The following is a 20935-nucleotide window of genomic DNA, read 5'->3' on the forward strand; positions in this document are numbered from 1 at the left end:
TTAGTGCGAGAGCATCTGTAGATCTGATAAACTTTTCGAATACACATTGCGTTATTAAACTGACAGTGATTTTGATGTATCAATTATTAAGTGTGATATCATTGTGTTCAGTGCAGTTTATTTTATAACACTGATAATAACGAATCAACAAATTATCAAGAGAGAAGCTGCAGATACTGCAAACACTAGGTTAAAGGTGGTCATGTACTAAATGTCTGTTAGTTTCGCCTTCTGTTAAATTTCCAATGAAAGTACACACACAATTATACACACTAAAGCAGTTTAAGTGCAAAAAAATGCGAATCGTCCTTCAATTTGAAGAAAAATGTATTACAAACTTTTGAAAATCATCTTCAAACGACCGGGTATTTATCATTGCAAATGAGATTGCACATTGCCGTGTACTGTTAAATATTGTTTTAAGAACTAGCCATCGACGTTGGGCAACAAAATTGTGCCTAAGATTCACTACAATAAAGTTTTTGAAAAACTGTTGGACCTATTTTAAATCGCCTGATTGATTGTGGACGCAAATTCGTATCAAGAAAAGATTAAATTAAATTAAATCGTATCGATATAATCCCGGTACCGAATCCCTATGTCTTACTCTCCGCCTGTAGTTCAGATGCTGCCCATTGATGATGTCCATTTGCATTGTATTGCACGATTGAAAGTTCTGATCGCGTAAAATATTACTACCTAGTTGTTTAGTGATTTTTATCGGAGACAATTGTTAAACCAGATGTTGAGCGGACATTTTCTAAAGAAGGCAGGGTCAATTTATGAAAAGCGCTCAAGATTAAGTGCAAATAAAGTGTCACAACTATTATTAATAACTTTTAATGCAATAATATGTTGTATTATTTGTTATTTTATTTTGTAACAACAAATAATCAATATTTAGATATATATTTTGTAATATTTTATATTTAACATAAAATGATAAACGTCATTACTGTTTCGTAATAATATATAATAAATATGTTTTCAATTTAATTGAAAAAATATTTGAGTTTACCTCGGTTATTTCAGAAAACATGGGTTTCGTCTTCTTATTTTCTATCACGCAACGCATTCTTGATGTTAAGACGATACGAATCTCTCTTCAGATTATAGTTGCAAAATATGTAAAACGAATTTATTAGGGCTTATTTTCAATTCTCTATATTATTTCTATGATTAATTGTGTATACCACGCTTCAAAATGGATTTTTCCCCTCATATACCCTTTGATTATTTTATGATTAAATCTTCTCAATTTAGTTAAATTTTTTTAGCCTGGGATTAGTTCAGTTAGAATTTTTTTGAACATACGCGCGATGGCTTACATTATGTTTGCATATAGTATATCATGGCTCTATAGCTCTTCCTCGTTTTACCGACAATTTTAAACAGATAGAACGTCTTCCAATCACCAAAATTAATTGATTTTTTAGTCCTATTCAGATACAAGTTGGAGCAGACGTTCATGAACAACATACACAAGAGCAGTCACAAAAACATGCTCCAATGCGAACAGTATAAAGTAATGCTGAACGCTGAACGATTTCGTGCTAAAAAAGAGCATTAAGTAATAGATCAACTCAAAGTAGCTTTCATCAACCACACACTAGTGCTGAACGTCAAAGATTATACAAAGCAAATAAGAAATTACGACTGAAAAATACAGAAACTCAAGAAGAAGAGTTTACACAAACCCAGCAATACGTACATCTCGTTAAAGAATGTTAAATGTTGCAAATAAAAAAGATATTTTACATTCAAAAGGAAATTAAATTAAACTTTACCTATTCCTGATCCATTTATAAATTATTAGACTAACAAGAATATTAAAATTTTAAAATAAAATTATTATTGCCATCATGCGTTAAACAAGTTCAATATTTTATGGTGTCTATTAATTTATGAAGTTATCACTTCTGTCTAGCGTCCCGTGACGCACACCGTTTTTTTTTGTATTAAACTCGTTATATTTCTCGTTTCTTGATAAAAACTTGATCAATACTATATTTTTAGAATCATTTTGGAAAAATATCAGTCAAAATTTTATATGCTTGTTTTTGAGCTCAATGGTTTGTTTCCAACCTAAGAAGCTCCCCAAAATGCATATACATAGAAAGTGTTTGAATCTATAATAAGAAAAATGTTGTCGCTTATAGATCGCGCCACTCAAAAACAGCTTAAAATGAAACAAAAATATCGACTGTTTCGTCGCCTTCTTCGCTTCTTTGAGACGAAAATGATTTAGAACTTGGTTTTACTAAACATACGGTAAAATACTTTACTAGAACACCTACATACGCAACTGAACTAACGACCAAGACCTGTTTGTTCTGTAAGCCAGGAATTTTTTTTATCCCTGTTTAGTTTATACCAGTGTACGGAATAGGAATTAATTTTAGAATAAGCTAGGCTAAGACACATATGTACTACTCAAGGGCAGAAAGACCGATTGGGGCGATAGCCTTTTTCTATAGGATATAAAGATTATTATTATATATATAGACTATTTTTCAAAGGTTCGGAAATAATGGTCAAAGACGCACCAGGAGCAAAAACTACCACTCAACAACTTGCGATACTTTTATTGAAATAAATAATAAATACTAGCTTAATTTGGTGTAATCTACAGTCATGGCCGGGACACTTAGTATTTGGCAACTGGAACAGCTACCAACTTCTTGTAAGCTGGGGCAGCAACAGGTTCGCCTTGCCTTTCCACTACTGCGTTAAAACCGTGTCCTTCATCGGAGTACTTGACCACTCGTACAGTACCATCAGCTTCATGAAGCGAGTACTGTCCAACCACTTTGTCTCCTTCGCGGTGTTCTTGCTGAGAATGGTAGTCGCCAGTGTGGGAGTCTTCCACCACATAAGCGAACTCGTATTGGGCTGGGCCGTATTCCTCCTTTTGAGCGTAGCTGGGGCCTGGAGCGTACTTGGCTACAACGGGGACAGCGACTTTGGAGTAAACTGGAGCTGGAGCATAGACGGGAGCGGGAGCGCTGTAGTAGCTGGGAGAAGCGATTTTAGCTACGGGAATGGCTACTTTGGCTACTGGGGCAGGGACAGCGTAGACGGGCTTAGCGGGGATGGCGTATTTTGAGGGACCAGCAGACAGGACATGTTGAACTGAGTTGTGGTTGTCGTTGAAAGACACAAAAGAAGTAGCTCCCTGGTCAGCAGCCGCAGCTACTGCGATGAGGGCAGCGATGGCAAAGAACTGAAAAACTATCATTAAACCCCCATACTTTTTAACTAGTAAAAAAACTTACTTTGAACATGTTGCTTGGTGGTGGTTGTTCGGTAACTTCGACTTGAACAGTGACTACCAGAGCGTTTTTTCCCGCTTATATATGAAAATCTCTACATAAGTGCACCACGCCCGCTCCCTCTACGCCTTGAAGCCAATTTAATCAAATTACCTAACACTTACATATCGGTAACAAAATATCTGACCCCTTTTCAAGATTATCTAAATACTGTCAAGGTTGGACTTATGCATATCAGTCGATTAATTTGGCTGCAAGACCAAATTCTCCAAATGTCTGGTACTTTCATTCATTCATTAGTAAAAGTACGGGTGTGCTTTTTAGATCAAAGTCATCAGTCGCAATACATAGTTTAATTTTATGGGGATTATATAATTACCATGTAAACTATTTAAAAAGTGGGGCTTTGAAAATTACGCGCCCAATGGGCTTTATGGAAAATAAGATTCAAAATTTCTTCATTTGGGTTTGGTTAACAAGAAGGCCTTCTTGGAGTTTAATTGCTCAAGTTATCATTGTGTTGATTTTATGAAAACTAAAAAATTGAGGTAATTTTGTTAAGTTAATTTACACAAATCTTGAACTATTCCATGCAGTGTTCATTTATGGCGGTTTAGTATGGAATAAAATAATTGTTTTTACCAAATACTTTTTGCAATGTTTTTTTAAATTTTTTATGCATTTTCTACTAAGAATTAATTGACTGTTTTGTGACCCCGCGAAAATCATCATCACGAGATCGTATGTCGCTGGCAGTTATACCAGCTTTGACCTATTTTGACTTATGGGCGCCCATCGACGTTCTGACTTTTAGACAAGTTTTGCTCGAAGTTTGTCTTGATTATCAATCAATAAGTCTGTTATTATTAGAACAGAAATTTATATTTTTTAATTTTTGTTTTGCTCAATTTCACAGTTGTCTGTTATAGACAATTTAAACTTTGAACTTTTGTAGCAACAAGTGCGAATAATTATGGCTTGATGGAAATATTTGCCTTTTTTTAGGCAAAACTTCAAGTATTCCAAACTACTGAGGTTTAACACCGAGTTAATATTTGAAAATGTCTTTTCTTCTTGACTTATTAGAAATTGAAAAATGCTCTTTTTTCCATTGAATGAAAATATGAGCGAAAAAGTTGAAATAATTATCACTTTTTTGGAAAATTACTGCAGAAAATCGACATTTTAGGAAAACTAATTAATCCGTTTCCAATTTTATGCGACAAATGAACTTTACACACACATAAACAAGTGAACTTTAAATAATTTACAATTACAGAGTAAAGTGAAATTTCCTGAACTACAAGAGTTTGGGAACATTATTTGCAAATTTCTATCGATTTTAATTGAAATAATGTACAATAACAGAACAAAGTGAACGTTCCTAAGAGCGAAAGTTTAGAAACAAAATATGTGCTTTTTTAGTTGAAACCATCAGTATTATTCAGATAGTTTTAGTAGCTTTGAGTAAAAATTAATCAGAATTCAAAGTAAATAAAGTTGTATACGTACTTTTAAAAATCAACAAAAACATATGTTGCTTAGCAACATTTAAAATGTAATTTCCAAGTCCAATATATTTTGTGATAATTTTTTTTTTAATTTATTAAAATTTTCGAAAAAAACCAAGATTTTTTGACTTGAAAAGCAAAAGATATTTTCAAATTTACCATCTGAATGAAAGAAAAAATAAAAAATTGCTAAACTAACAATTAAAAATAAAACAAATTTTTAAAGTGAAAATTATTTTTTGGTTTATAGAGTACTATATGATTTGGCAACGTCCTTTTAAACAGGCAACGCTGTCAGCTCATTTCTTTGACAATTGACAATCCCTCAGTCAGAAACTTGTTTACTTGCAGTAGCTTGCAGAGGTTAAATTAGTTTGCCGTTCATCATTTCCACATTTCTCTATAAATATGGCAAATACCAATACAGATCTGACCGAAGAGGATGCCGCAGATTTGCAGTTTCCTAAAGGTATAACCTCAAATAAGCTTCTTTGCGGTAACAGATTTCTAAATCTTTTAGACTCTCGTCCCCAACTGCCCACCACGATTGCGACCGTTTCGAATAAAAGCGTGGTGTTGGGCTGTTGTTCAAACTGTTTCAATGAACTCGTTTTGCGGTATATAGTCTGTGAAAAGTGTAAAATCAATATCTGCCTGGACTGCTTTGCCAATGGGGCCGAATTTGGCAACCATCAAAACGACCACGAGTACCGGATTTTCAGCACCAACTTCCTACTGTTCGAAAACTCCGACTGGACTGCTGAGGAGGAGCTGAAGTTACTCGAGTCCTTGCTGTTTTACGGCAATTGGAGGCTGGTAGCTTCAGACTTTCCGAACAGAACTATCGAAGAAATCAAGGAGCATTATGAGTACTTTTACTTGGATGGCAATGCCAATAAAAACCTGCCAGTGTGTAAGAAAGAACTAGTCATTCCAGAAGTGGCAATTCCATATAGATTCCAGTTAACCGACTCCGAAGAGCCTCCTCGTTACGCTTGCAATACTATCGGCTACCAGTCTTTGGCCGGCTACAACGCGCCTAGGGGGGACTTTGAAAACGAATACGACAAAAACGCCGAAGATCTACCAGCCTCGCTTGAGCCAATAGATCCGGAGGATCCGTACTATGATATCTTGACAAACTTGCAGTATGCAATCACACAGAGCTACAACAACAGGCTGCGGGAGAGGCAACGAAGAAAAGAAGTTATCGCAAAGCATGGCTTGCTGCTGCTGAGGAAAACCATCGCCTGGCTGCACAGGTACGACCAAACAATCACAAAGCCAGTCTACGAAAAATTCATGAGGTTCATGCACTTGTGCGAACCAACTAAGTTTGAGATGTTAATGGAGGGAATGCACAGGACTGGCGAACTGAAAATCCACATTCAAAGGTACGTAAAAGGCAAGGGTCTTTGTGTACTAAAGAGAACTTATAAGCTGAAAAATGGGGTAGCGATTGCAGATGCAAAAAGTTCACCATGTATAGTTGCCACCAAACAGTGTCACTACTATTGTTCGGTTCAATGTGTTAAAGTCAAATAACGGCAATGTCCAGCAAAAGGGAGAAATTTCGCAGAAAATTGCCCTTGTTGACGCTCCTCACCTACACTTTCATATTTCACATTGGACTTTTCATGAGCGGCCCTAAAAAGTGGCTGTTGCTTCCAACTGAGGAGGAAAAGGTACTCAAGTATCCCCCCAGCAGGCAGTCGAAATAAATCGCCTTAATAATCTTCAGCTTACCAAGTTCCTCTTTATGTATGCCTATGAGATAACAGTTGCTATCAGAAAATACCACCCAAATATTTCTTTTCTAGACTGATAAGTTTAAGAAAGAAAGGAATCACCACATTGGCAGAAGGAAGAATGTACCTACACTTAGAGCAAATCCGCCAGGAGCACAAGAAACAACTGAAAGTCTTTCGGTCAAAGCCCCACTATAATTGGAGAAGTATAAAGGCATCCTCGGGAGTGGCGGAAATCCCGAAATGGTCGCGAAAAAAGTCTTTTGTTACTCCACTGGATATTATTGGATTGCCCGGTTATGATAAGTTGTCTGAAAAAGAGAAAGAAATGTGCTCCAATGTGAGGTTGGTTCCTGAAAGTTACGTGGGACTAAGAGACATTTTAATTGCGGAAAATACCAAGTCGGGTCATGTGAAATTGCAACGCGCTCGAAGCCTGTTGAAAATCGACGTAAATAAAACGCGAAAGTTGTACGATTTTCTGGTGTCCGAAGGCTATATTAACAAATAAGTTTATTCAATCGACTTGTTTTTATGTATCATTGCATGTAAATTATAGGGCGTTGCTTAGATGAGCAAAAAGTGATTTTTAGTGCCTAATATATGCTAAATAGGAATCTGTAAATATTTCACATTTTATAGTTAGTTTTTTGATAAAGCCATCATCCTGCTTTGCCTTTCTTTTAAGAATTTGAAAATGCCGAGACGCTTTTAATTTCCGAAGTTCACATGCTGTTGGAGCACCGGAAGGCTCAGAATGAGTCTGCGGAAGACGAGCAGGAATTTTCCGATGTGTTTATGAAAACTCTCACCTACACGGACAGATTTCGCAAGTTCAAGAACAAAGAGACCATATCCTCAGTGCGGAAGTAAGTTCATCCTTGGGGAGTTTTTACTTAGTTTACCAAATTTGCATTTTCGCCGATAAATGCTGTATTTATCTATTCGATGCCGCTTGAATTGCGATTTCTAGCAGCTTATTGTTTGCTTTCAGTTTACTGAACCAGAAGAAACTGCACAAGTTTGAACTGGCTGCGATCGCAAACTTGTGTCCGGAGACGGCCGAAGAAGCAAAATCGCTGATTCCGTCCCTGGAGGGCCGTTTTGAGGAAGACGAGCTTCAATCAGTGTTGGACGATATTCAAACCAAGAGAAGTATTCAATATTGAAAAGTTGCTCAAATCCATACCAGTTTAAGAAAATTTGTTTTAATATAAATCAGTCTCAGATGGGGGGTTTTCTGTTGCTGTTCATCCGGAACCGAATACCACCTGTCCTGTTCACCATCATTACAAGCCCTTTCCTGTGTTTATCTAGTTTTAAGCAGAAATGTGGCCGCTTTTTCGGGAAGCAAAATGAACTATTTTTGCCCTTCGAGTTTGTGGTAAGCCGGTAAATAATTCAAAGGCACAACACGATTAGTATTCTGTTTGATAACATCAGCATGCTTAAACTGTTGTAAAAACGAATATACATAAGTGGGTTGGATCGATACCGGTGGCTTTGAACAGCAACAGTTCGGTTATTATGCGAACTGGAACATGTAGCACGATTTTGTCGCCTGTCCGGGGAATAAAATTACATATACAGTTAAAAATTTTCAGTAATATCCTTTGCTCTCAAGGGGGATAATTACGATTTTTCCTGGCAAACCAACACCTCAAGAGCGCTTTGATAAATGTTTACTCTGCCAAAAGCGGTTGTGGCGATTTAAATTTAGTCCCCCCGATAATTATAGATAGGAATAATGTTTTCATTGAACATCGGAATCAAATCTGGACCGATACGTATTTATACGTCTCGTGCTCTGTTGAAGGATCAGTGTGCGGAGAAACAGGCAAAGTGTTTGATCCGTTTATGATAATAGCTTCGATCTAGAAGCCCGAAAAGTGGAAATTTTTAATGTATAGGGTGGTTGATTTTCGACTTGAGAGGCTGGCAAAGTTCTGATCTTTCCATTATAGTCCTCTGTTCTTACTCTATGTCTACTGTATGTCTCGGTATGCTTTATTTTAATCAATTGAATTGGTAGCCGAAAGAATTTTGGTCTTGAGCCGCAAGAAGTTTGGAATATTTTTTGTATCTTTGCATCTTAATGGAAATGTTGTGAGCTCAGCAACCTTTGGTCGTTGGAAGCAGATATCTGAAAAGTTCTGATTTCCATTTTTGAAAAATTATTGCGGTGAGTTGGCGGCCGCTGCTCGTATCATTTTGCCAGTGAAAGCACTGAAGATTTTTGTTAATTTTTTCGCTGTTTTGATTGAAAATAATGATAGTGTTACTGATTTTTGCGAGATTCCGACGCCGATCGCGCGACGAATCGAACCGAATGGACGCGTCTTGACGTCGGCGCCACACGCTACAAATCCAGTGTGTTTAGCGCGTCTTTGTAGCGAGGACGGACGTTCGCGTTTCGCACGAATCACAAAATCTACGCAGATTTGCCGATTTTAAATTGCAAAAATTGAACCCAAAGTATTTTTTATCATGAATGAAAATCTATCGATCTAATCGAGTCGCATGTTTATTTGTTTGGTACATTTCGACGCGCCGTTGGGAACATTTCGCTTGCTGTTTCAAACAGCGCTAAGTCCTAGGAAAACAGTGTTTTTTTTGGGTGATCATTCGACGAAATGGTTCCAAACCAGCTGATTTAAGTCGGTTGAAAATTTCGTTCAAATCGCGCTCTTGCTGCCGACATTTCTAAAGACGAGGAGGAATTTACATTGGATCTATTCGAAGGAATCAGCTTCTAGCTATTGGGTAAGTGGCATCGGAAAAGTTTTGATTTATTTTTAAACTGCAACATTTGATTCCGGTTAAAGGAGTCAGCAAGTCTGTAGTTGTTTACTGTTGATTTTTATTATCATGACTAGACTTCTGTTTTTGTGTCCCGTAAGCAGATGATCAAAACTGCGCTATTCTTTGGGTCAAAAGACGACGATCTATTTTTATTAAGAAAAACTGTCTGGCTTCTGCTATTGATTGGTCAAAATTCTTCAGAAAATTTTGTTTTTTGAAACATCTCGCTGTGAATTTGTTCCTATGTAAGACTCCAGTTTGGAGGAAAGCAGAAATATTTTTTTGCGCAAAAACTGAATGCTACAAGATTTTACAACGAGCCCAAAAATGTTCAAAAATGATTAGTGCATCAACTCAAAAAAGCTCAGTTGATTCCAGCTGCCAAGTAAAAAGTTTTTGTATCAAGAATTCACCACTTGTCCAAGGCGGATAAACCAACACTTGTGTTGGACAAACTCGGTTGCTTCATTAAAACACGGGTCTTACAGAGGCACAAATTCACAGTGAATTTCATTCAATTCCTTAAAAAACAATTTTTGTTGAAGAACTTGGCCGATCAATGGCAGGTCATATGGTTTTAATTTGAGCCAAAGGATGTCTCAGTGGCCGTTTGATCATGTGCTTGGACTGCACTGGACACCCCTGTATGTAACTATCATTTATTTTTCCTCGTACCTACAGCCTCTAGTTTTCTGTTGATTTTCAAATAAAATGTTTTTTTCTTGTCACTCACTGATGATTTGAATTTATATTGTGTGCCCCTCTTCAATTGTTCAGCTGCCTTTCACTCCAGGTTAGTGCTTTTGTGTATTGAAGGCGCAGGAATTATAAGGATTATTTCAAGTGAACTGAATTGAAAATTTTACGCATTTGTTTTAATTTTTTTTATTTCAAGCGTTTTTCTTTCTATTCAACGCAACACGGAAGTCGCAAGTGGATATACTAATTAACGAATCGATGAATTATAAAATCCAATTTTCGTTTTTATCTCAAAATCAATGCTTATAAGGTTGCTAAGGCCTGCTGATTGTTTTCGAGTAAATGTTTCAAGAATGCAACAGCAATCTGTCGGGACTCCTTATACTGTGAGCGGTTTAAAAATGTTCATTTATTGCTCTTTTCTGGTTTGATTTTTAACTTTGAAAATTGGCTTTTCTGGAACATGCTGGAAGCTGGTTTGTTGATATAGAGAAAAATGTGTATTTATCCGACTTCTCACAAGAAGAGCAAAAGCCAAAAACACCTAGAAAGTAATGATCGTTTATTTTACAATTTGTGGCAAGTCCAACGTAAGGCTTGGGTATTTGTACGCGTTTGTGTCCTGAAGTAAGCATTTTGAAAATGTATAGAGTATATATTTTTTTTATTTTGTCACAACTTCGGAAGAATAATAGTTTTTTTTCAATTAAAAATATATTTTTGAATTCTTAACACAATACAAACAAAACATCAAAAAAACTTCTAAATCCAAACCAGACCAAAACTGAATCTTTTTGGAAGAAAATCAGAGAATGAAGATTGAAATGAAAAATTGGCATTTTGAATGGGGGATTGAAGAAGTGCAGACTAAAATTCTGCATTTTTAGCCCTTTCCAGCTTTGAGGCTTCGCCTTTTAAAGAATACTTGCAGCAAAAGCGAGCGAATAAACGTCCGTTAGGACGACTATTCTACGGTTTTAAGCCCGGAAACAGTTCGAAACCACAATGAACATTCGTTAGTATAAACAGCTGTTATAGTTCTAATAAAGTCTGAAAAATTAGAGCAAACAAACCATTATGAGATTGGAAGATGTTCATCATATGAATTGGAAATTTTACTAGCTACTTCCCTCGTGTGGCGTTATCAGCTTTGCCATTAACGAAACTAGGTAAACGACTTGAAGATAATTTCGTGTAAATAAGGTCGTTGAATGTGTTTCCATAATATCTCACAATTTTCTCCAATCTATCATATCAGTTGATGCGAAACAGTTTGAAAATGGAAATTTCCTTTCCATGTGTTCCTTGCTCGTCACACTTAACGACCCATTTGCATATTGAGAAAATGCCGGGTATTTATTAAAATAGATTTGCATATCCTGAATGGACTCAAAGTGCAAAACGTTGAAATTTTTCAGTAGCAACCATCAAAAATCCCCACTAAATTGCATTTATTTATATCAACAAATTATAGATTCTCTCCATGTGTTTACTATGAAATTATCACCGCTGGCTTAAATCTATTACCCAACAAAACTATTGTTTACAGTCCAAAGAAAAATGTGTTTAATCTAACTAGGACTGTCCTATCAACTAGAAGATTTTATTTTAATTTGTTCTAATCGTTTACTTTGGTGTTAGAGGCATTCGGAAAACACTTAGAAACGGCTTGAACTGGAACAGAACTACGGTTGATAACCATAGGCAAATAATTTGCAATTCCAAGCAGCAGCAAAGCCCAATAACAAGAATTGGCATGCAAATGAAATGCAAATCTACTGCATATAAAAATAGCAGTTTTTCAAACTTTGCAGCAAATATGTCTAGGCAAAGTGTGACTAATGCCTAATCCCTAATCTAACCGCTAAGCATTCGCTAAAGGATCTTTTAAACTGGAAATGCGGGGAGAAAACTCATAAAAACACCGACGCCCACAATATAGTCTAAATTAAATTAAAAATCCCTTGCCAGGTAGTCCGGAATTAAATTTAACAATGTCACATGGGCAACGTTAATAAAAGGCCCCTGGAAGAAACGATGTTGCAGTCGAAATTGCTTAGAGAATCTTTTGCTTGACGTTATTAAGCAAATTAAAAATGCTTTATGGGCGATTTTCCTGAAAACAAACATATCTATTCAAATACCTACTTAGTTTAAAAACAAAAAAAGGGGCATCAAGCTTTTTGCACTTAAAAAATGGGAATCCTTTGTAACCATTTAGTTACATTTACATAATGTGAACTAAACGAGCATCCCAACAAATACACGAGACCTTGACATCTAGAAAATATTATAAACAATCTGCGTCATTATTAAAGTATAACTACCAGTCTTAGGAAATGTATGATATTAAAAAGTGTTATTAAAATGATTTACGATCCGAGTCGAAAGTTACTGATAAAATTAATATTATGATATTTGTTGGTTTAAATATAGCGGCAGAAGATATCAATGGAATTAAACAACAATGAGAGTTTGACCTCAGCGTCCATGGCTTTTCAAATGGTCTCCTACAACATCGATGTAACGTTGAAACAAAAATACAGTAAATATGAATAGATCACGCGCCAAAAAAGTGCAGAAGTGATTGAAGGCAACGAGAAGAATTATCTTTGCTGGGTTGAAAAAGATCCGATATCAGTCAATACCAAACAAAGGCAATTTGCGCAGATTTGATGCTGTATATGTTGTTTCAGATCAGGTTTTTGCGTTTGATTCAGCCTGCTCTGAAGACAATTTCAGTAGCTTCGTGAGATTTTCAAAAAGCTGGTTAGTTTCCTCCTATTCATCGAATTACCTACAAATTGTAAAAAAATCAGCACTTTTCATGTAATTATTGACCATTCTTCCGCTTTTTGGGTGAGCAATCGAATAAATACACATTTCAAAGTCATAGAGATTTTTTTAAATATTTTTATTGACCCTCCAAGTCCAGATTTAGGCTATCGCGTCAAAAGTTGCTACGCATTTTTGTCTATATCTCAAAAATCATTGTAGCTACCAGATTTGGGTTTTAACCTCTGGATGGAGCGTTCAAATACGAATTTTTTGGTATAAAATATGAATTTGGATATTTTTCCAGTTTCCATACAACAAGCCAAATTCGAAAGTAAAATGTTTCCTGAGGATTGGGACAAAAGCAAACAAATTTACACTCTAAGTGTTTTCTTGCTTTTCACAACCTACGGAGAATAATTTTATTTTGGAATTTTGCTCGATAGGAGGAAACTAGAGTAATTTGAAATTATTTTATATTAAAGGATTCGTTGTTCAATGCTTTATCCAGTGATTGAAATTTGAGCTTCGTAGGTGAAACGATTATTGAGATATAGGCGTTACGCGATAAGGACTGTTACGCTAATTTTGAACTTTTTGGAAAAATATGGATGTCAGCTTCAGCCAAACACTTTCCGAAAAATGAATGTTATGAAATGAACGCATTTTGTAAAAAATCCCACCGAATTTTTTTTGGTTTGGTCAGAACCGCGGATTGAAATCATTTTTGATCTTCCCTTGAAACGGTGCCACAGAAATTTTCAAACTAGCGTTTTATATGAAAATATTCGCTATTCCATTCTCTACCCAGAGATGAAAAACTGAGCTTCGTAGCTGAAACGATTATTGAGAAATGGGCAAAAGCGCAGAGCTACTGTTGCGCGATTGACTAATTTTGGACTTTTCCGATTTTTGAAAAATAGTTCGAAAACTTTGCGGGGTATTATAAAGTTTTCTGTTATAAAATGAGCGTATTTTGTAAAAATGCCCGTGAAAACATTGCATTCGCTTTGGTCAGATCCACGAAAGAAAAACTTCGCCTATTCWATGCACTATCTAGTGAAAAAACGAGCTTTGCAGCTGAAATGCTTAATGAGATGTGAATAAAAACGTGGATCTACTTTTWAAWCAGATTTACTTAATTKAATTTAATCATTTYTTTATGAGTAGATGTTCGATAGGTACAGAGCAATAAAACACTGAAAAATTTTAGTTTTCGCTTAAGAAACGGGAGGGAAAAGACGGTTGTAAAATTTTGATTACTGTGTATKTARAAGCATTTGYATTTTAATTTTCYATCTGTTGGTACCGAACAGAGTTCTTCAGCTCAAACGGATGGTGATTTATTAAGAAAAAYTTGACGATATTTTTGAATCGTTGGTCTAAGCCTGACATTTTTGGCAAAAAGGAAACAAGACCACAAAAGAGAATTTTATTGTCTTTTGAAAAAATCAATTAGATCAGAAATCAGAAAATTATCCGTTCTTAAAGTGGAAATAAATATATCCCACTTTCTGAGCATTTCCGAGAATATGTTATTTCCCAATGTGAATCTTTGGCAAACATCTTTTTAATAGTTAAACTGCTTGGTATTATCAGGCGCTAAGTTCCTTCTTTCAACAGCTCTTTCTGGGATTGTCGTTCAAAGTAACTCGCTTAAAACCACCTCTCATCCTGTGAATTGTTGAGTTCTTATCGCGCATTAACACAAAGACAAAAAGACACTGAAATTGCCTCGATTAGAACCAGCCGATAATACCCATTATTCTGATTGACATTTTGCGCGTTTCGGCACATCAAACCCAATATCCCAGTGGTGGCAAACAACAAAATCATCATAGTTATAGATTATATAGGACGAGCATTACAAATTATAGGTTTAGTGCCGTTAGAGTCGGGCCTCAAATTAAATTAATCTCTTTAGTTCTCGTTGGGTTTGTTATGTTTAATAAACGCGTTACGAGCTCGGACAAATTGGCCCAAATTGAATTAAATTTGATCAATTTTATACMGAGATATCGAGCTACGGGATGGTGCATTTTGTCTTTAGGTTCAATCTTCTTGTATTAGCTTCTCAATCAATTCACGTTCCAAGTACTCTATTAGCKGATGGTGTAATTATYAATAAGCTAACAGCTGYATGCAATATGATCCTCAACTAGTTATTGAATCAAGTCAAGCGGACCTAAATCTGGACTATTGGCGGTCCAAAGCAAAGTGAAACATTACCTCGACTTAGTTCCAGCAAGACTTTAATCCTGCTGTAAACTCCGGTAGTTATTCAGTTAAGTACTTTATGATTGTCGACTCAATCCACATCAAGTGGGAACTCAGTAGGACTACAATAAAACGGAAAAAATGTATTTGCTAGTGATCCGTTTCAGCGATAAGGAAATTGTGGAATGCCTGGATACTTGCGGCGATATAATAATTATCTTAATGACTTCCCAAATGATTGTGTTTAAAAGCTGCGCATTATCAAAGTATTGTTTACGCTACCGAATGCAGGGATTATTCCTGCTGATAAGCAGCTAACAATCTTGTTAAGACATGGAAATTACTGCGTTTGAACCTGCTGCCTTTAACTAGAAGCAATTGATTCAGACACTGTTGAAGTGTTCAAATGGTTGAAAACTGTCTTTATATTGTTTTATTCGTATTTTATGGGTAATTTGCTGCATATTTCGGTTTTTCAATAGTCTTGTTTAAGCAGCATCATGTTTGCGTCAATTATGCAACTCAAAAAAAAACACGCACATTTAAAACTTCTTGAAATCAAGACTTTTGTGTGAAAACTGCCAACATTTTCTTCACTTTCTACCAAGGCCCTTTAGTTCTCTCTAATACAGTAAAAATGAGCCTTCTTGCTCATGTTGCTTCCGAGAAATGAGCAAAAACGGTACGAAAAACATGAAATTTTGGCTTAATCTTGCACCTAAGGGTCTCGTTTTTTGGGTCAAAACAACTCGACTTTCCTCACTCATGTTCTTATGACCGAATCGAGTTTTCAAGTCTCTATTCAACGATGCCAAAACGAATTCTGTGGCTCAAATGGTTCTTGAGAAACTTCAAAAAAAGCAGCGTCATGTTTGAATCAATTTTGTATCTCAAAAAAAAACACGCTAATCGAAAACTTCTTGAAATCTATACTTTTTTGAGAAAACTGCCATAATTTTCTTATCGACAGTTGACTTTCTAAAAAGACCATTTAGTTCTCTGTGGAATGATGCAAACATAAGCCTTCTTGCCCATTTTGCTTCCGAGAAATGAGCAAAAGCGGAACGGAAAACATGAAATTTTGGCATAATCTCGCACCTAAGTGTCTGATGTTCAAATTTCGCTTTCTGGATGAAAACTACTCGAATTTACTCACTCATGTTGTTATGACTGAATCGAATTTTTAATTCTCTATCCAACTATGCCAAAACGAATTATGTGGCTCAAATGGGGCTTGAGAAACTTCGTAAAAAGCAGCGTCATGTTTGCGTCAATTATGCAACTCAAAAAAAATACGCACATCTAAAACTTCTTGAAATCAAAACTTTTGTGTGAAAACTGCCAACACTTCCTTCACTTTCTACCAAGGCCATTTAGTGCTCTCTGAAATAAAGTAAAAATGAGCCTTCTTGCTCATGTTGCTTCCGAGAAATGAGCAAAAACGGTACGAAAAACATGAAATTTTGGCACAATCTCGCACCTAAGTGTCTGATATTTAAATTTCGCTTTCCGGATGAAAACTACTCGAATTTCCTCACTCATGTTGTTATTACTAAGTCAAATTTTCATTTCTCTATCCAACGGTACCAAAACGAATTATGTGGCTCAAATGGGGCTTGAGAAACTTCGTAAAAAGCAGCTTGAAATCACGACTTTTTTGAGAAAACTGCCAACATTTCCTTATCGATGGTTCACTTTCTAAAAATGTCATTTAGTTCTCTCTGGAATGATGTAAAAATAAGCCTTCTTTCTCATTTTACTTCCGAGTAATGAGCACAAACGGGACGGAAAACATGAAATTTTGGCATAATCTCGCACCTAAGTGCCTGATATTCAAATTTCGCTTTCTGGATGAAAACTACTCGAATTTCCTCCCTCATGTTGTTATGACTGAATCGAATTCTTAATTCTCTATCCAACGATGCCAAAACGAATTATGTGGCTCAAATGGGGCTTGAGAAACTTAGTAAGGTAAAAAGCAGCGTCATGTTTGAGTCAATTTTGCAACTGAAAAAAAAACACGCAAATCGAAAGCTTCTTGAAATCACGACTTGTTTGAGAAAACTGCCAATATTTCCTTATCGATGGTTCACTTTCTAAAAAGACCATTTAGTTCTCTCTGGAATGATGTAAAAATGAGCCTTCTTGCTCATTTGGCTTCTGAGAAATGAACAAAAGAATTTATGAAGAAACATTGACATAATGAGCAAAGTTTTAAATGAAGTTTTGGAAGATTTATCAAAAATTGCTTTGTGCATTTGACAAATTACAAAAAATTGTTACTTCGCTCTCTGACCGCGAAAGCCCCAAGTTTACACAACTTCTTCTGCTGATGCTCAGCCTGAGAAATTGGACCCATCAACATGGCCAACACAGTCAAGGTTCAGTAGAAGTTTCCTCAACTCCTCCATAAATGCAACTGTTCATTCATAACTAATTAGAACATGAATGTGAACACTGATCTAGTTCGTTCATCAGTAATCAGACCCTGATAGTACAACATCCTGCCCAAGGTGATTGATTGTTGGAAATAATCAGGTTAGATAGTGATTATTTGAGCAATTAAGCACTCCTCGATTATATTATCGTATTACATGATGAAGTATCACTATTACCAAGCTCTCCGATGCTCGTAATATCCAAACTGTTTGTTGTTGCCTATCAGTGGTGGTTGTGAAATAATCCGGCCATTATCGATATGCAAATGCAAGTTCCGACCAGATGTATAGCTTGGTTGGAAAATGTACAGTAAGCAATTAATGAAGTTTGCCTTTACTGGCCACAGGTAATTGGGTAGGGGCTCTTTTGGTCCGTTGGGGCTACTGGATGCAATTACCAACAAGAAATACATAACAATTATCTGGTCTGGTTCCGGTTTTATTCGCAATTTTTTCAGCAAAGTCTGGATGTTTCTTTGCCCAGTAGACTCGAAACTGGTTCTGGAGTGCCTGAGATTAAAACATCTTGATATTTATCTTCTCAAATCTCAAACAGTTTCTTCTATTTGTTGCGGATTTTTTATTTGCGTATTATCTCGACGGTTTTGTGTTAATTTCCATGCATAAGTGTGTTTACTCGAAATTGTTGTTTCATTTTCATTTCATAAATTCGACTCTTCGTTTCATAGTGGTTTGTGTTTTTTAATTTTTCCTTCTTCACTTATGGCGTTTTCTGCAAATTGTTTATTTCTGCAATAGATTTTATCTTTTAATTTGGTTGTGAGTGTTTTGAATGTGCACTCAGTCTCATTTGGCCTGTGAGTTACAGTAGTTTCTATTTTTGATCAGATCTTGTGTGATGTGTGAGATGTTGTGTTTCTTTCTCTTCTTATTCGTTTCGAAGCTTCATATTTTTCAGTATTGCCGTGTCTTCAAATTTGTTCACTTTCATAATTTTGCGTTATTTGAATAAAAATAGTGATTTTTGAAAAACATTTTTTCTCTGCCATTTTAACCGTCAGCTCCTATTTGTGAGCGCGTTTTGTGAACATGCTGGTCCCATTTTCAATTATTTTATGGATTAATCTCTGACTTCCTATTTGATTTGCGTCGTTTACTTATTTTCTTTACTCTTGGTGTATTTTGCTTTTGAACAAGGTTTTATTCTTAGTGGGCATTTAGCGAATCTTTTAACAGTACCATGTACCATCTCATTTAATTACGGTGCTGTTTGCAAAATATTTCCTTGTTTTTTCAGTTTTCTGACGTGCTTTGTCATTAATTGCAGTTGCCTTGATATTTACTCTCTTTTGAACGCGATTTTTTCTGCTGGGCGACAATTTCTTCACAAGCTTTCCAGTCTGTGCACTGATTATAATTTTAATTTTTCGTCACAGTGTGTTTCGATTGTGATTGACTAATTTTCTGGTTTCGGCATCCATACATTTTTGTTAGCTTCATCCGCACCTTTCTGAAAAAAAATTGATCCGCCGTAAAAGTTAAACCGCATTTAACAATCTAAGTGTATTCAAAGTGCGCAACACGCAGTTGCCTTAAATTGGCAAGAAAATCATTTTTTTCTCGAGTTCCAAATAAGTACGAAAATGATTGGCTGTTTATATGCTGGAATCGTATACGTTTAACGACTTCGAGTGCCATTCTTCGGCCTCACACTAAATAAGCAACTTTGATTTATGAAACACATTAAAAACTCGTGCTAATGACGCTGTATTTTGTTGTTAATGCCTTGAAAGTTCCACCATTTGGATCGCCTAAGTGGAGACAATGTTTGGATAATTGATTTTGAAATATGCTTAACCATATTAAACAGGGTTATTTGAAGTTAACGTAAAAAACACGAAATTGTTGTTGAAAAATTTCATATTTGCAACTAAATAATAAATTAGATATGGCAATGAATTTATTTACTTGCGAATGTCCCACAGGAAAAATTCTGTATATAGAATGCCTTTTATTTTCCCTAGAAAATGTTTTATTGGGTTGTTTGCGATTTTCCCGCATATGTTCAGCATTCCCTAGATGAGTGCGAAAATGTTATTTCCGCAATGAAATTTCACTGGCTTGATGGTAATCGTAATCGGAAAATATTGAAAATCAAACTGTTTTTGAGCATGAGCGGTTTGGTCAAAGGAAATTGCTAAGGAAGACGGAAAGACGAACCACATTCAGTTTGTTTGAGAACTTTAGTCCGTTTCAGACGTATTTTTGTTGGCTTCTGGAAAATTCTGCTGCCGCCTGCATTGCTTGCATTTTTCAGGGTTTTAACGCTATAAGCGATCAAAGATTCTCGATATAAGACATTTATAAACTTTTGCAAATTCGAATCTTCTGTTAAATGATCGCGAAGAGTTTCCGCCAGTTTCAGTTTTATCAAACTGAACTTCGGCGGCAAACAAGCCTCTGAAGATGCAAACCATGCGAAAAGTCAGGACCAAATTCCCATCGACAACGGTCTCATAATACTAATTGTTTGCATTTTGCCTAAAATGGGAATATTTTATTGAGTTTTTTGAAGTGTTTCAAAAGGGAGATTGTTACTGATCCAAACTGCTATTGCTTCTAGAATGTGCTGGACAATTGGCGCATCTCTGTGCCGTCTCACATTGTTAATGGTATGTGTTGTTCCCGTGTTGTGCAAATTCCACTGAACTCATTGTCCCCGATGTAAATCGGCATAATAAGCAATTAGCGTTCAAAACGTGTCGCGCGAACGATAAATTTGTAAGTTTCTATGCAAGCCGAAACACGTCGCCCCAAAATTTGGACATTGAATGGCGAAATTAAATAGATCCCATGCTGAACTAATGGTCCACTCTTCCTAGGGTTGATATAGGTTAAAATGTACGTGCCTAATTACCAGGATGGAGATTTGAATACTAATTATGGTGCGGCCACCATGGCGGTCGCCAAGAATCGATATGGAAATCGGGCAATTTTGACTCGTTTTCTAGGAAATGCGATGGGCGCCTAACGACTGACTATAATTGCAGTTGGAGGCCATTATCGAATCATGGGAATTTATGGGGGAAACGTTATGCGACGCCCGAACTGTGTCACTTGTGGTCATTAACGGCCATGCAAATCAGCCCCATCCAACCGTTTCGCTCCTAATTTAATTATCGGCCTTGTTTCTCCAAGGTTTATTCCAATAATCACTTGTCAATTGTACGAATCTAGACTAATCTGTACAAAGGGCGACCCGAATTCTAGGGATGATTCGATGTCGATTTGGCCTGAATCTTCTTATCTAAGAATGCTTCCTAAGAGCGGTAGGGATCTTTCAAGATGGGCTTTCATGGAGGAACATTTTTTCAACGTTTTGGATGGGTGAAAGCAAAAAAAATGTTTGCATCCAGAAATCAAACCTTCAACTTCATACTCATGAAAGTGTGTATGAAGCGAAGAGTCTAATCCACAAAGTAAATGGAAAAAACCAAAATTTAAACAAAACG

The 20935-nt window shown here is 36.2% G+C and overlaps 3 protein-coding genes across 9 annotated transcripts in view; 2 read left to right on the forward strand and 1 right to left on the reverse strand.

The window, feature by feature from the left end:
- Window positions 1-2570: 2570 nt before the first annotated feature.
- Window positions 2571-3430, reverse strand: LOC109539824 (cuticle protein 7). The gene is made up of 2 exons (XM_019907834.2): window positions 3276-3430; window positions 2571-3223 (listed from the first exon to the last, which is right to left on the reverse strand). The coding sequence occupies exons 1-2, from the start codon at window positions 3282-3284 to the stop codon at window positions 2648-2650; spliced, it is 585 nt and encodes a 194-aa protein (XP_019763393.2). The 5' UTR covers window positions 3285-3430; the 3' UTR covers window positions 2571-2647.
- A 1660-nt stretch (window positions 3431-5090) lies between these two features.
- Window positions 5091-7760, forward strand: LOC109539875 (DNA-directed RNA polymerase II subunit Rpb4). Of its 3 annotated transcripts, none has more exons than XM_019907941.2 (3): window positions 5091-5252; window positions 7220-7400; window positions 7526-7760. In XM_019907941.2, exons 1-3 carry the CDS (start codon window positions 5192-5194, stop codon window positions 7698-7700), a joined length of 417 nt encoding a protein of 138 aa, XP_019763500.1. In that variant the 5' UTR covers window positions 5091-5191; the 3' UTR covers window positions 7701-7760. The 3 variants fall into 3 exon arrangements, with proteins under 3 accessions (XP_019763500.1, XP_019763498.1, XP_019763499.1); XM_019907939.2 differs by lacking the exons at window positions 7220-7400; window positions 7526-7760 and adding exons at window positions 5304-6177; window positions 6604-7202; XM_019907940.2 differs by lacking the exons at window positions 7220-7400; window positions 7526-7760 and adding exons at window positions 5304-5692; window positions 5740-5922.
- A 1124-nt stretch (window positions 7761-8884) lies between these two features.
- The window catches only part of LOC109539853 (high affinity cGMP-specific 3',5'-cyclic phosphodiesterase 9A), a 53362-nt gene continuing 41311 nt past the window's right edge, over window positions 8885-20935 (forward strand). For 3 of the 5 annotated variants that reach the window (XM_019907899.2, XM_019907903.2, XM_048664739.1), the window contains exon 1: window positions 8885-9294. The gene's annotated coding sequence lies outside the window, so the exon portion shown is untranslated. Of the gene's footprint in view, window positions 9295-17789; window positions 17810-20935 lie in introns of those variants that run through there. The other 2 variants (XM_048664742.1, XM_048664738.1) reach the window with 2 other exon arrangements.

The sequence above is a fragment of the Dendroctonus ponderosae genome, unplaced genomic scaffold, assembly GCF_020466585.1.
Source record: "Dendroctonus ponderosae isolate FM_Combo_2020 unplaced genomic scaffold, Dpon_F_20191213v2 Dpon_F_20191213_3, whole genome shotgun sequence".
Classification (NCBI taxonomy): Eukaryota; Metazoa; Arthropoda; class Insecta; order Coleoptera; family Curculionidae; genus Dendroctonus; species Dendroctonus ponderosae.

What these genes read in the sequence shown, in the direction of transcription:
- LOC109539875 (XM_019907939.2), top strand. Translation starts at nt 5,192, where the DNA reads ATGGCAAATACCAATACAGATCTGACCGAAGAGGATGCCGCAGATTTG. An exon ending in AGATTTGCAGTTTCCTAAAG is followed by an intron (nt 5,253 to 5,303) that starts GTATAACCTCAA and finishes TAAATCTTTTAG; the next exon opens with ACTCTCGTCCCCAACTGCCC. An exon ending in CTGAAAATCCACATTCAAAG is followed by an intron (nt 6,178 to 6,603) that starts GTACGTAAAAGG and finishes TTTCTTTTCTAG; the next exon opens with ACTGATAAGTTTAAGAAAGA.